Source organism: Lipophrys pholis (assembly GCF_963383615.2).
Source record: "Lipophrys pholis genome assembly, chromosome: 17".
Lineage (NCBI taxonomy): Eukaryota > Metazoa > Chordata > Actinopteri > Blenniiformes > Blenniidae > Lipophrys > Lipophrys pholis.
In genome coordinates, this window is record NC_137643.1 from 22499591 (window position 1) to 22515994 (window position 16404).

General features: G+C 42.7%; 1 protein-coding gene across 2 annotated transcripts; it reads left to right on the forward strand.

Moving 5' to 3' along the window:
- Positions 1-1059: 1059 nt before the first annotated feature.
- Positions 1060-15289, forward strand: oprd1a (opioid receptor, delta 1a; the record flags this gene model as incomplete). Of its 2 annotated transcripts, none has more annotated exons than XM_080485644.1 (3): positions 1060-1310; positions 12925-13293; positions 14770-15289. In XM_080485644.1, the coding sequence occupies 3 exons, from the start codon at positions 1060-1062 to the stop codon at positions 15287-15289; spliced, it is 1140 nt and encodes a 379-aa protein (XP_080341770.1). The 2 variants fall into 2 exon arrangements, with proteins under 2 accessions (XP_080341770.1, XP_080341769.1); XM_080485643.1 differs by having other exon boundaries at positions 12925-13283; positions 14760-15289.
- Positions 15290-16404: the final 1115 nt, after the last annotated feature.

Consider the following 16404-nt stretch of genomic DNA (forward strand, 5'->3'; position numbering starts at 1 on the left):
CATCTTCCACTGTCTCCTTGAAGCTGAGCCTCCAGTTTTCAGTTGAGATGAGTTTGCTTGTTTGTTTGGTTTTCTGCTGTTGTACCCCACGTGTTTACACGGTCAAACATACTCTGCACTGAGAGCTGCCATCTAAAACGCCTCAGTTTAAAAGCTCCTGACAATGAATTGCTGTTGTTTGTCATCTACAAGCAGTCCTAACATTCACAACAGAGAGAATACATACTGGTAGCTACAAGTTGAAATGCTTGATTGGTCATTCAGCAGCTCATCTGAGCCATGTCTATCTATATGCTGTAATGCACTGAGTTACTCCCGGGTGATTGATTAAAAATTAATTGCATTAATGACTTGTATAGCAGGTGGTATGAGTGTAGCCATGAATACTGCAGGACAGGGATGACAGGACAGGACCTCACTCCAGCATGTTTTAGATTTCTCCTTGATAGCAGAGCTCCTCATTGGGTGGTTCTGATAACAATCAATAGATTGATACAGCAGCTCCACAAGAATAGAATGGAATGATTTATCAATCCCAGAATCTGATAAATTTATGCCAAACTAATATAATTCATTCCGCGAAATGAACAATTTTAAGCATTTTTGTTCTCTATTTTGGAAACTGAAAGCCTATCCCATTAGGAGTCTGCCTTTGGGTTTTCCCAGTTGACTCCGGCGAGCGCATGGATGCGCATGCAGGCCTGACGTCGACGCGCGGGCATAAGGGGTCTGTCGGGCTGTGAGGTGGGGGTCTCGAAAAGTATAAGAGGTGCGCGCTTAGCTCGAGCGCACAGACACGACTGGCTGCAAACGAAGATCGCGTTGTCCTTCTCCTCCTCCTCCTCCTCCTTTTCCTCCTTCTTCATCTGGATAGAAAACTCTTTCACGCAGATACCCAGCTCCCCCGCTTTCCCTGGAAAGTTATCATTGTTGCACTTTTTGCCCTCAGTCGACGCGGTTTGCCTTTTCCTGTCGTCCACACAACCAAGTCGTGCCACATTACTGCGCGTTGAGCGCGTTTTCAGCACCACGGGCAGTGGACAGCGCCGCGGCAGCAGCATGGAGACGTTCACGGTCCCCGGAGCGCAGCTCTCCCTGTCCGACCTCTACTCGGTCATACCTTTCAACGTGACCTTCCCGGACGACGAGGGCGTCCTGATGGGCGACAGGCTGCAGAATTTCACCAAGCAGCGCAGCCCGGCCAAGTGCGCCGGGGATATAATCGTGGCCATCTCCATCACGGCGCTTTACTCCGTCATCTGTGTGGTGGGACTTCTGGGCAACATCCTCGTCATGTACGGGGTTGTCAGGTAAACGCTTGTGCCATTTGTTTCTTTTAGGTGTCGTGACGTTTAAAAAAATTCGTGATTCCATTCCACACCCCGTGAGGAAAGTGACTCCGATCATTTAACAGGCGCCAAACTGACTCCTGATTTGGGAGTGCGCGCGTACTTGTGCCTTTTGCCTTTTCAATATAAACAGCTGCTTCCAGAAAATACTGATTTCATTCTACTACAAGGCAGAGAATGTCAAGAAACGTGTAATTTTCCCCAAACTTTTACGCAGAAGTTAGTCGGTTTGTGCATAAATCAAAAAAAACAAATATATCAAATGTTCCCATTACATTAAAGTTACCAGCTAATCTAAATAATATTTACTCTGTATGGCTCAATCTACCTATCTTAAAGCCCCTGCCAGTGACCGTTGAGCCATTTATGTTGCTTCATTTTCCTCCCGAGCATCAATATGTGTGCAGAGCAATCAAGCGCTCCAAGATGTCCTGCATGAACCAGGAGGTTGTGTCTCATTATTTCTTGTACAGAGTGGCTCGATCTGCAAGTTTTATTGCAAAAGCTGCGCACTGTGTAGTGTTGTGAGGTTTGTGAAGGCGCGCCGGGTTGTCTTCCGTCTTCTGACTCAGAAGTCCCTCGGGAGAGAGGTGACACACCGCATGACACACCTCTGCCAATAAAATAGTACTTTAAACCCCTACAATGCTGTTTCCAAATCCACACCACTTCTCCTCATTGCAATATATTTGCATTATATGATTGACATCCACCCACCCTGTCACCCCGACAATTCTTCCAGGCCTATACCCTGGATGATGTGCTTGACAGGCTCCAGCTTATATCTTTTTGCAGCAGCTCTGCGTGTCCCTTTTAATCATATTAATTAGCTTTTAATCTATAACATTCTGCTTCTGCCCCCCCCCCCCCCCCCCCCCCCCCCCCCCCCACCACCACCACATGTCCTCCTAAACATTAATTAGACCTGCTGGCTGGTAAATCAAAGAAACAGGTACATTAATGTATTAGTTTCAGCAGATAAGTCAGTCAAGGCAGGTGGTAAAGTGCCTGTTTTTCCCACCTCACAAATGTGACAGGGGTGCTTGAAATTTCTGCAACTATGGAGGGTTGATGTGACTGGCTGCTGGCGTTTGTTTGACACTGCGTTGAGAAGAAGGTGAAAGATGGAGTTTCTGTATCTGCTGATCAAAATGAATCAATAATCACAGAGGTGCTTGGTGTGTCCGTTCAGAAGGCCAAAGTGAAAGATCACCAGATATATAGGACACTGAGGAAGACAAAGGAAGGAGAGGCACAGAGGAGGTGGATTGGAGCTCAGGAAAAGGCAGTGAATCAAGCTGCCATGTACTTGTTTGTGATGGGTGAGATGGCAAGCTGGGCACATAAAGCACTCCACAGCCAGAATGTATGATCCCCACTGGGGCATCTGCAAAACTCTGTGGGGATTGTGCTTTGGGAATTAAAGAAACACCAAATAAACTTCATTCATCTTCTGTAGCAGGAAAAAAAGATTAATTTAAATCTATAAAACCTAATGATAGATGTGTTTGTGTAGTTTTCCTTACAGTGGCAATTACACATAATATTTTTGACCAATAATTTGGGTGTTTCCATAACACCCATCCATCCACCCATCCATCCATCCACCCATCCATCCATCCATCCATCCATCCATCCATCCATCCATCCATCCATCCATCCATCCATACCATCCATCCATCCATCCATCCATCCATCCATACCATCCATCCATCCATCCATCCACAGAGAGACAGACAACCTCACACACGGGTGATTTAGAATCACAAACTAACTTCACATGTCTGTTTTTGGACCGTGGGAGGAAGCCCACACCCACACACATGAGGAGAACATGCAAACTCCACACAGAAAGGCCCAGCTGGTATTTGAACCTGGATCTTCTCTCTGTTTAAATCCAACGTGTTAGAAAAGCATCTATGAAATTCAATATGTCATTTAGGAACAGGGTTGACAAGCCTTGCAATTGGACAAGAGGGTCATTCAAATGTAACAACATGTATTAGTTTCCCCTTCAATCAGACCTCTTAGTTTAACAACAGGCGACTCCCTCAATTATCCTTCTGTACATGCTAGGACTCATTATTAATGCATCATCAGAGAAGTAAACTATTGAATAGAAAAAGTCAAGATTGGAATTCCTTCATCTGCCCCTTCAAACTCAAAGATTGTCTCTTAAAGTCCAAACCGTGTTCAGAATGTGTCCACTAGAATGACATGAAAACACAATCACAGTAAGTCTTCTTGTGTCATAAGCTGCCATAGCAGTATTTGGTTTCTTCTCTTCATGAATGTCTATTCCCCCACGAGGAGTCCTCGGGCTGTTGCATCCCCCCAAGACGCACAGCAGTAGAATTTCCCTCATCAATCCGTTGGGTCATTAGTGGAGCTGCTGGATTACGTGAGTGAATAGGAGCGGAATGGAACTATTTGTGTGTCCATAGAATGATTATACCAACCGATCGCCCACATAATGTCAAGATAGTTCAATGACTCTCCCAAAATGGTTCATTAGTTATGTAGAATGTAAATATAAGGATGCCCAGACACAACTTTTTCTTTTTCTTTTTCTTTTCTTTTTTTCTACCTTGAAAGCGCTGATACATCACCCATATGTTTGAGGAAACCATGTTTACTGTTGTGTGACGTCGACTCTTCTTGTAATGACAGTCCGGGACATGAGGAGGCCACCAGCTGAGCCTGTGAGGAAGAGTGTTGCATTTTGGTTTAATGTGAGATCTTTGCTGCTCAACGGCACATGATGCACTCACATGGATATTCAGGACATGCACCAAATGATGTATATTTTTAATAGGTGTGGACTGCAGTCAACCCAGGTCAACCCTGGTGTCTTTTACGTTGAAGTTGTAATGCTGCAGTATGAGATCTAACATTGTGATGATGTTCTCTATGTCAGGCACACACGGACAAGAAACTAATATTGTTTTGAAACATCTCGCTATCTATCTATCCATCCATCCATCCATCCATCCATCCATCCATCCATCTATGGATCCATCCATCGGTGGACTATATACGATGGAACTTTCCTTCGTTGGTCAGAATGAAAATGAAAATGATTTCTCGAAAGAAAACACAAAACCTAAAAAGTACTTGTTTACTTGTCTAGTATGTATAATATATAATATATGATGTAAAATACATTTTCTGATATGCATATTAAATTACATATAACTTTATTTTCATTACAGTGAAAGTTTGGTTTACAGATAGTTTAATAGGTGGGAATGCTAGGTTATGGAGTCTTCTTCTTCTTCTTCTTCTTCTTCTTCTTCTTCTTCTTCTTCTTCTTCTTCTTCTTCTTCTTCTTCTTCTTCTTCTTCTTCTTCTTCTTCTTCTTCTTCTTCACACTGATGTAAAGTTAACATTGTGAACAGTAACACAACAAAGAACTAAGGTTACAAATGATCGACCAAGAGGCGAAAGGGGAAAAGTATTCCGATTGACCATTAAAAGCAGGATGCATGTTCGCTGGGCTGATGTAAATAAAAAATAATAATACAATTTAAAGGTTTAAACTTTACAAATGATTCATAACAGTAAATACACTCCACTTATTTGGTATTATCAATTGTATTATAATATTAATTGGGCTTTAGTTTAGATTTGAATCAATGTGAGCTTTTCTAGTAAATAAAAACAACTAATCTCAATGTAACTACTATATTGACAGTGAATTTTTTTTCCCGACGTTGCGGTGCCCCCTGGAGGCCACATCCTCCGTAGGATTTGCCTATATTGTCTAACAAGCCAGTCTGCTCTGCTTTAAATCCTTGAGTTGCTACACCAGGATCTTATTGATGTGCTGCCTGCTGGCATGTCGGAGGAATACGACTCTTCCACTGAATCACCCTTTTCATTTATTTACCTTCATAAAATCCAATACACCCATGCTTTTATTTCAAACACATCCAGACGTATACTCACTACTGCAGTCAAAAACTGTTTTCCTACATTCAAAGTTGTGTTGTCAATGTTTAGGGTTTGGCAGGCTGTAAGAGTCCATTCACTGCGACTTCAATTAAAATATAATTATAAGAATGATGTCCTCCACTAACGAAAGCAAAGGCTCACTTGAAAGCATCTGTGTGTAATTTCTTTTCCTCCATCGAGCTTATGAATAAACCCCCCCCCCAAAAAAAACATGAATTTTGACCTACGATGTACACTCCTGGCTCAATTCACAAACCCCATTGAAGTCAGAGTGTGCATGGCTGCTCACGCCAGTGTGAATGGGGCTTTTGGTGTGCCTCTCCTGTTTGGAGAGTCCTCGGCCTGACTGTTGATGGAGAGCCTGACATTGATTCCTCTGGAGATGGTCCACTCTCGAGCATGGATCAGCTCTTATCTTCTAGCTGTCATATTCTCCTCCCTGCTGCCACACCTGTTAGATAAGAACTGCCTCAGTGCTCGTACAATCTATCATCAAGTTGCCCGCAGCTCAAATCGGTCTCGTGTGACGGGAGGTGGAGGAATAAATGACTTTGCATGGAAATGTTTCTTTTCTACCACGGCAACATTTCTAGTATTTTGTCAGTGAAGACAATAGACGAAGCTGCAGCTCTGGAATCTGAGAGAGGAAATTTTGCTGAAAGTGTGGAATCTTATTGCCAGCAGGAAAATGTGTGTGAGCCCAGTCAGCAACATTTTTGCATGTGTTTGGCCTTTAAGCCTTTAACACAGAAGGTTAATGTGCACTGAACAAACACTATGGCAATACAGGCAAATATGATTCGTCTGAAACTGAATCTCTATGGAGACCATGGAGCGATGAGAAGCTTCTAAAGGTTACTGGAGTAATTGAAGAACCAAACCGCAGAGCCAACGACTGTGAGCGGCCGATAGGTCTGATTGTGAAACAAACTGTTAGTTTGAATGAAGACGGGTGACAATAATCTGTAATCTCAGTGGTCTGGAAGCTTCATATAGCTTCTTATAACACTTCAGCAGTTCAGCAGGGAGAACACAAAAAAGGAGAAGGAATATTTTTCTTCTCCAAACCTAATACAAGGCTTTGCATCCACACAGCGATCACAGCAGCAAGAGTCAAGACTAAGATCAGAGCGTCCCAAGACAAAGACAAAACCAAGACTTTATGGGGCCTGAGACTGACTCAGGACCAGGACCTTGAAAAAAGTGCTTTCGAGTACTGCAGAACTACTTGGTAACTACGGCTTGTAAAGTAACTTTAGTGACTTCAGCAAACCCCAAACCATTAGTGCCGAAAGAGAGCGCAGTAGTTTTGGTTCCTAACGCTAATCCAGGAGGTTCTGGTTCCTAAATCTAACCCAGTGTCCTTGTTTCCTAACGTTTCATCAAGTTATTGTTCTGCCATAATTCAGCAGCATTTCCAGATCACATGACCACCAAGATAAGCAACGAGGTGAAAATCTGCTCGGCCTTCAGCCAAGATGCTGCTGTTATTGTGGTGAGACGCGTCTCTGCTGGCTTTCCAAGACTTTTTGTCATCTTCTGTTTTGTATCTCCTCTTAGGTCTTGTAATCTTTTCAGAATCTTTTCTTTTGTTCTTGTTTTGCCCCCATAGCTTTGAATTTGTGACAGATTGTCACACATGAACACTGAGCCAATACCATTTCCACTAAATCACACCGCTGTAAGCAGGGACGATAAGGCGTTCGAAACCTTCATCTAAAGACTCCTGTACCTTGCATACATTGTCCTTCATGGTATCATGTGGAGATGATCGGCCGCAAGTTGTACGGAGTACATTGTCACCATTGCAACAGTTTTTCCTCTCTATCAAAACGTGTTACACAAACAGGCAAGTTGAGTGTTTAATGCAGTAATGAGTTGTGGAAAGGAAACCAGAAAGATGTACAGTTTTGTTCTGAATCCTTCAGTCTATTACATTATAGTGCCTTTACCCTGTGAAGCGAGGCACTTCAACATCATGGCTTCCTCTTCGGGATTACATCGTGCTTCCCTGTTGGTGTTTGATTAATTGCTCGGAAAATGAAAAAACTAGTGAAGACCAGCGGCGATCAATTACAAGCAGAATTCCTTCACTTGGCCGTGCTGACACCAGGACTCAGGGTGGTCAGTGCTCACTGGTGACCCTGGAGGGTGAGCATCACTGTTTGCTTTTGAAAGAGGGTCAAGGTCACTCAATGTTTCAAGGTTTTTATTTTTCTTTAAACTTCTTTGTATCATGTATGTGAGGAGAAATTGACTGGACAGCCTTGACAGCCACTGAACCGGGTTTTCAAACCCGAAGAACACAGAAGAGGGGACAAAAATAAAGTGTGTAATTAAGCCGCAGGCTTGAAAAGAGCGTGCAAATCTGAATTCCTGATACTTTCTTGTGTTTCCTAGTCTTTGAAACGTTTTTTGCCATCGTATGAAATATAAGCCAAGAAATTAACCTTAACCCATTAACTCGATGCATGTTATGTGGCAGCAATGCCGTGAAGATTACATCTTGAAAAAAGATATTTTGAGAATAACGACCTGATGTTAAACTGTTGTCTAGACTTGTGCTCATGACCTGCAGAGAGCTTCCACCAACTGACCAACCAACCAATCCACTACCTCACTGACCAACTAACAAACCAACCAATCAATCAACTACCTCACTGACCAACTAACTAACCAACCAACCAACCAACCAACCAACCAACCAACCAATCACCTACCTCACTGACCAACTAACTAACCAAACAACCAATCAACCAACCAACTACCTTACTGACCAACTAACTAACCAAACAACCAATCAACCAACCAACTACCTCACTGACCAACTAACTAACCAACCAATCAATCAACTACCTCACTGACCAACTAACTAACCAAACAACCAATCAACCAACCAACTACCTCACTGACCAACTAACCAAACAACCAATCAACCAACCAACTACCTCACTGACCAATTAACTAACTAACTAACTAACTAACTAACTAACTAACTAACTAACTAACTAACTAACTAACTAACTAACTAACTAACTAACTAACTAACTAACTAACCAATCAACCAACCAAACAACCAACCAACCAATCAACCAGCCAACCAACTACCTCATTGACCAAATAATTAACCAAACAACCAACCAAATAGCCAACTACCTCACTGACCAACTAACTAACTGACCAACCAAACAACCAAACAACCAACCAACTACCTCACTAACTAACTATCTAACCAATCAACCAACCAACCAACATACCGATCAACAAGCCAACCAACTACCTCACTAACCAATCAACCAACCAACCAACCAACATACCGATCAACAAGCCAACCAAAAAAACACCTCACGGAACGACTGGCCAACCATCCAACAAACAAACCAAAAAATCAATGAACCAGACCAGGTCGCTAGTCAACCAACCAACCAGACAAACAAACAAACAAACAAACAAACAGACAAACAAACAAACAAACAAGGCTTCCCTTGAAGTCACTTCCATTACCTTATTGGGATTTCTCTTAACTCATTTAAACTCCTGAATTCATCCATCCAAACATTTTTCCAACCATCCAAGCAGATGAAACAAATATAAAAGGAAAGTTATGGCGGGATGCATGAATGGATGACGAGATCATAGTGTTTCAAAGAGGGTCGTCCTCTGAAGTAATCCATATAATTATGTTTATTTCCAAAAAACCTGAACCCTTTGGACACACTTCTGGGTAGTCCAGTAGTTTTAATTGCCCCTTTATTAGCCTTTTGGAAATGTGCTGCTGGCGCCAGTCATAAAATAAGCAAACATCTTCCAAATGAGATTCCAGTTTTTTTGAAAAGGTAAATATGATGTTAGCATGCACATTATGTCACTGTGTCACATAGGATAAAACTTTCCAGGATTAGAAGTACCAGGTTAAATATTATGGTTATAATGTTTCACCATTACTACAGATTACCCCCTGCATGGAGGCAGAACGTGACAAACTGGAATCCATCTTGTCAGCTGGGATTAGAGGAAAGGGAATGTGATTTCCTCCACTTGTTGAGCCACTCCACAATTAGGGAAGTGATTTTGATGATAAACCTAATCCTCTCCCCCGAGTCAAAAGCCAGGCTTCTCATTGCTGACTGAAACAGACTGAGATCTAAAATTAAACATCCTTTCACAATTCTGGTTTGAGTTTACTTACATAAGGTGTGCTGGGATCCCAACTCCCAACTGCTCCTTCCCCCTTCTACTGTACAGCTATTGTCCTTTCCAGGCAGGAGGCATTATTTCTCTCAGCCTCCCCTGGGTTCCAAAGCATTATGTTCACTTTGAGCCGGCTTCAGCTGCAGCTCTTACATAACCCAGAGGTTTCACAGCGAGTCTTCGCTGCAGGAGGAAAGTAACACAGACATGGGATTAGGATGAAGAAACGTACAGTGTAAAACCAGCCATCTGCTGTCGGCCTCACTGTTTGTCCAGGAAACATGAGATCCAACTCGGTTTGCTGAATCCAGATTTGCTAAATGTGTGTTGAGAATAGCTGCATAGAAGGACAGCAACATTTCTACTATCACAGCATCATAACTTATTCAACAGGAATGGTTCCAGAAGATTAGTGAAAATTCAACCTGAAAATACATATCTCCAATGATGGTCAGAAAAAAACCTTTATAAATCCACAAGTCACAGGCTTGTAGGCAAAGTAGTGACGTACAATACAGTGACTGCTACATGAGGGCTTCACATTAGTGTTGAAATAAAGTAGGAATCTGAAACATTGATTGCTTCATTCAGGGAATCCAGTGATTTCCTCAAGCAGAGTTTGGCTCTTCGCAAGTGTTGTTGTGGTTAATCTGTCACATTATAGAGGACAAACAAACAGATTTGTTGCACCCTTTTCTTATTTTAAGTGACTTATCAAGACACTTTAATGTTGAAAGGGGCCAAACATTGCAACTCTACTCCTAACCCAAACAGCATAAAGGCATGTTCTCTGTTGTATAAAAGTATTACTGACTGGCCCTGAAACAGTAGTTTTTACTTAATTTACATGGCCAAACCAGTATTTCTCAATTTTTATAGTTTCTTGCGCCTTCCAAAAACAAGATATTTACATTGTGGCTGATGTCATTATTACTATGACCACTAGAGGGCACAATATCCCCAAAGTTTCTACGTGAAATCTGCTCGTTTATGTCGAGACATATTCTCATTTGTCCAGCTCACAGGCCTCTCAAAGCAATTGAAGCTGGTCAACTGGACATGGTTTTATGTCTTGGAAGACATTTTTAGTCTCGTGACAGGAACAGATTTAAAAGCTCTCACTTGGGTGTTTACCGTGTAATCCTTATAAGGTAATCAGTGTATGATTAATTGTGTGTTGACTGTGTTGTGAAGATATAAAACCATGTCTTTGTCAGGTCTCTGTGTGTCTCACCTCACGTTTCCTACTAACCAATGATCATGTCCCTCTGTGTGCTTCCATCATTATGAGTTCCACCTTTGTCCACCCTTTCTCTGTGTATTTAAACCCCTCTCCCTCTGTTGGCTTGTCTTGTCAACATGTTGCTCCTCTTGTCGCCCGTCGTTCCTGATTCCCTGTGGTTTTTTGTGTTCCCTGAACATTTTCTAAAAAGAAATCCGTTTTTTATGGAACTCTGAGTCTGTCTATTTGTGGTTATATTTGTGCATGATATTTGTATTTAAATGGCTTCTGAAATGATCTAATGAAGCATAGATGGTTGTTTGGGTGATTGTTAATGTTGTAAAGTCTGAAACGTGTGAAACACCAAGTTGAAGGCATGTTTCTGCTTGACCGGTTGATCGGTACCAATCCTGTTAAAAACAGCCTGTCAACACTCGGCAGTGGTTTACTTTCATTTACTTGTCCCATTATTCCATGATTTTGGATGTGACTCACTCAATAGCTTCTCTCTAGACCTGGACTGGAATCCTTGATCACATAATCAATCACAGTGAGGCTTTTCCTGCTCGGACATAATAAGAGCCCATTCCCCTCTTAATTGAATCTAATTCATTAGATGTCAGTATCTCTTTCTGCTGATCCAAAGAGACATCCTGCAGGGTCAACATCATCCAGAGCATCAAGATGCAGTTGCGAGTGGAAACTGCAACAGCTGACCTTGTTGACAGCAGAGGCTGGTTCAGCCTCAATCGCATGATAAAGAATGTTTTCCTCAGGCCACACAGTTGAGTAATAATATACTTCAACTGGACCAACTCCCAATAAACATCAGAACATTGAAAAAAATAAGAATCTGATTTGTTGCTTGTATCGTCACTTTGCAAATGAACTGCGTAATATTTGTTTCACACACTGTGATGGATACTGCCGCCAGATAAATGAAATATGTGGTTTGTTTGTTCGATTGGAAATAATACAAATGGATTCTGATGCTTTTTTCTGCAGCCCTCTTAAGGAAATTAGTTTTTAAAAAGTAATCAATGAAAGAATCTTTTTCAGTATTAGATTAATGGGAAAAAAGCTGGAGAGAGAAAAATAAAATGTCACAAAGTTCAAGTCCACAGCAGACTGGCAACTCTGTGAGCAGTCACGGCTTTCTACTCCAGGAAGACACCAGGTTTGCTTTTACACAACATTTTCCAGTGAAAACCGAAAACATCTGTTGCGTTTTGGGTGTCTGTTTACACGACAATGATGCTCTGAGCCACTGAAAATACAACTTTCTGAAAATGCTCCGTCTCTATGGAAATGGGGGACAACACTCCGGCTTCGTCTTTCTCCTTCTTTCACACACTGTCGAAATGTTGCTGCGTAAACGCAACACTTTTCCCTTGTATTACTGTCGTGTAGATCAATCTCCTGGTACATTTTGACCATCATCACCACATTCTTGTTGTTTTTTCTTTTGTTCAGATATTCAAATGAATGCATACGTGTTGAGCTCTCAACAATCCTAGGCTCGTCTGTCATCCCTGTCCAGTATGAACTCTTGCTAATGATTGAAAGCGTCCATCAGTTATCCCATCCACCAAGTTAAACCATAATTTTATGAATATTGATGTAAACTCATTGTGATTGCCCAATTTAAAAGCAGGAGCCCTTTGGAATCCGGCATTACATACAGAAAATGTGATTAGCAGTGCTCGGCGCCATGCCGCACAGAGGATTTTCTATATATACTATGATAATAATAAAATGCTTTACCGCTGTTAACCATTTTTTATCAAAGCTGCAAAAAAAGTTAATCACTTATGCTAAAACGAGAGTCCAGCCTCATACATTAAATACGAGCCTCCATTCAACAGCTGTAGTATTTCCTTTTCACAAGTCCCACTTGATTTCCTTGGAAGTAGGCTGCCTGATCAGAGCCTCCAATCATCCGGCTCCAACTATTAACTCAATTTACTCATTTGAAGAAATATCCAGGCTGAGGAATTGGCCTCAGATGTTCGCATCCTCGCACAGAGCGTATAGAGCATTGAAGATGGAGCTTCTAATCTCAGCTATAAAGACATGCTGTGCAGTGAATATTGCTTTTAAATCCCAACGTCCCATTACAGAGACCTCCATACCCAGCTGCTCTAATTGTTACCGCGTGTTCATTAAACTTTAACTGTACGCTCGCTCTGCTTTTGTGATCACGACCAGATACACCAAGATGAAGACCGCCACGAACATCTACATCTTCAACTTGGCCCTCGCCGACGCCTTGGCCACGAGCACACTGCCCTTCCAGAGCGCCAAGTGCCTCATGAACACGTGGCCGTTTGGCGAGGTCCTCTGCAAGCTCATCATCGCCATCGACTACTACAACATGTTCACCAGCATCTTCACCCTGACCATGATGAGCGTGGATCGCTACATAGCCGTGTGCCACCCGGTCAGGGCGCTGGAGTTTCGGACGCCGGCGAAGGCCAAGCTGATCAACGTGCTGGTCTGGGTGTTGTCCTCGGCGATTGGCATGCCCATCATGGTCATGGCTGTGACGGATACGTCAGCTGAAACGGGTGAGTTTCAGTCCTGTTTCACATCTTCGGGTGTTATTCAACCAAACTAGTATCACCACAGTATTACTACTAGTACCATTTACACAACTTTTTCATGTGGAAACAGAAAACTTTCATTTGGTTTTTTTGCTTGATGCTCGGAGCCACTGAAAAGATAACTTTTTGAAACGGAGTCCAAAGTGGAACATTTTGAAAACGCTCAGTTTCAGTGTTCAGTAGAACTCAACTTTTCTGAAACGCTGTTACCACAGGAGTAGTGAATAGTTTGTTCAGCACATGCGCAGCCCACTCCATATTCTCCCAAGATTTAGTAGTTTCACAGTAATAAATATATGAATCCATCTTGGTTGTCTGTCCATGCTGATGTTTGTGTACTCGTCATTGTTAATATTTATAGTGCATTGTTCTCTGCGTGCATGTGTGTGTGGTTTCATTATGAAAAAACAAAACAGCACCCACTAGTGAGGAGACATGGGAACTCCATCTTTTTTTAGCGTTTTTGCCGTTTCGGTCCAACCTTAACAGGCCCCGTTTACACGACAACGAATTCAAGTGTATCCACAAAACTTTCTTCACTTTTGGGGGGTCCGTTTACACGGCACCAGATTGCGGATGCACTGTATCCACAAAGTTTTTAATCCGGCTCCCAAGGTGGAAAGATTCTTTTACGGGGCAAATCCCTTCTGCAGAGACTGATGGAGGCTACAGAGCCTGTTACTGAGCATTCACATTTCCCCCCCTCCCTCCTGCTCATTAAGTTGTAAACAAACTTGGCGGCCGCGTAGTGGTACGACCCGCGGTCTATATTCTAGTTTTATCATCCAGATCAGTAGTTTAATAGTTGAGACTCTCCCTGATAGCATCCGATGTGTCATCAGTCCATGTGGATGTCGGGTTCTCTCCATTTTCTTCACGTTTATAGTGTTTTGTTCTCTGCACACGTCTGTGTAGTTTCATCACAAAATCAAGCAACAGCGCCCTCAAGTGGCCTGGCATACTAACTACATGGTTGTCTCTGTGTCCGCTGCTGCAGTGTAAACGCACTCCTTATTAGTGGATTAGGTCTTGTCACGTGAATCGTCGTGTAAACAGGGCCTCATTTTCAAAACGTTGCCCTGTATATGTGAAACAAAAATCATGTGTGTTTACTTGAATTGTTGTGTAAATGAGGCTTAAGTCTGTCTAAACCCTTAATAGCAGCTGCAAAAACTATCACAGATGAAGATTCAATGAAATATTCTAGATTGTAGTTATAACCAAAACTAGCGCGCAGCTTTCGTGTGCCTCGTTAGATGATGTAAATATCCTTATGAGCTGTGTTAAACATGTTTTGCGGTTTGATGTCAATTCTATTTGGAGGAAAATAGTTTGGTCATAGAGGTTGGAGACCTCTGGTTTCGAGGTTGAAGCTTGTGTTTTCCGATGCTGTAGGGAGTCTGTTTGACGTATTGAACTCTACCCGTTTGCTCCTCCCAGGTGTAACCAGGTGCACGCTGAAGTTTCCCAACCCTGACTGGTACTGGGACACTGTGACCAAGATCTGCGTCTTCATCTTTGCTTTCGTGGTCCCCGTGATGGTCATCACTATATGTTACGGCCTGATGATCCTGCGTCTGAGGAGCGTTCGCCTGCTCTCGGGCTCCAAGGAGAAAGATCGCAACATGCGTCGCATTACCCGCATGGTCCTGGTGGTGGTGGCGGCCTTCATCATCTGCTGGACCCCGATCCACATATTCATCATCGTGAGGACCATGGTGAAGGTTGACAGCAGGAATCCCTTTGTGAATGCCAGCTGGCACCTGTGCATCGCCTTGGGCTACACCAACAGCAGCCTCAACCCTGTGCTCTACGCGTTTTTGGACGAAAACTTCAAGCGATGCTTCAGGGATTTCTGCCTTCCTTGTCGGACCCAGGTGGAGCAGAACAGCCTGACCAGAGGCCGGAACACCACCAGGGAGCCGGTGTCTGTGTGCGCTCCCACGGAGGCAGGGAAGAAGCCGGCATGACTAGGCATGGACTGGGTCCCCCACAGCTCTCGCTCCAGGAGGATCCAACAAGATCTGCAATCGGAGGTCACACAGATCTCAACAACAGAGTTTTGAGAGATCCTAAAACAAACAACAACAAAAAAAAGTGATGCATTGCTCATTCTCTCCAATTTGATTGAACTGATCAACATTCAAGGGAGTTGTAGAAGTTAAGCACGATTCACTCTGATCTTGCTTTTCTATGAAAGTGTTTCTCTGACAAAGGTAACGGTCGTGAAGCGATATGGATGGCCCCAGGAGTATATGCAAATCTTTAAGCAAGATTACAAAACTATTTGAAATTCGAGTGGAAGACATTTCGATGGCGCATAAAGGACAAAGCATTGCCTCCAGCTTGCTTGCTTCTTAAGCAAAACGTTTTTCACACACCATCCACCATTGTACTGTTGAAGAGGGCAAACATTGTGCACAAAGAAGACAGGCATTTCAAACAAATGCCTTTTAAAATTGAGCTTTGTGATTTGATCGAGTCAACATGAGACAGTATATCGACAGTGCTTTACAGAGTAATTCTTAGGGGAAAACTTTCCCTAAACGAATTAGCCTTACCGAGCAGAAACCACACAAGCCACCGACAGCCAGATGATGAATTACAGCACAGTTTGTTTTACACGTTGAACCACTCAATAGAGAAGTACTGAAGCACTGATTGGTATGATTCAGCCAAGCTTTTATTTTCAGAACTGCGACAGATGCGATATTTTGTTTGTATTTCCCCCAAGACTGATATACAATTCTGCTACTGTCAACTGTACTGAGATATTTCAGACTTGATGCTCCACCAATATAAAAAAAAAGCTTGTAATGGAAGACATGAAATTTTAATTGAGCTTAGTTTGCTGTTTTTTTTTTGTTTGCTCAATTTGGAAAATTCATAGTGGCATCAGGCAGTGATGCTCAGATGTCTGTGGACTTCTCCTGTACTCACTGGCTTGACTTTCATAAGCGGTGTGAAGCGTCACTGAGCCTCCGAGGAGAATCACTGAAGTACATAAAAACCAGCCAGCGTAGGACGGCTGTTGATGTCCCTGATGCTTGACTCGAGTTGTCAGCCCATTGTTCGAAGCAGATGT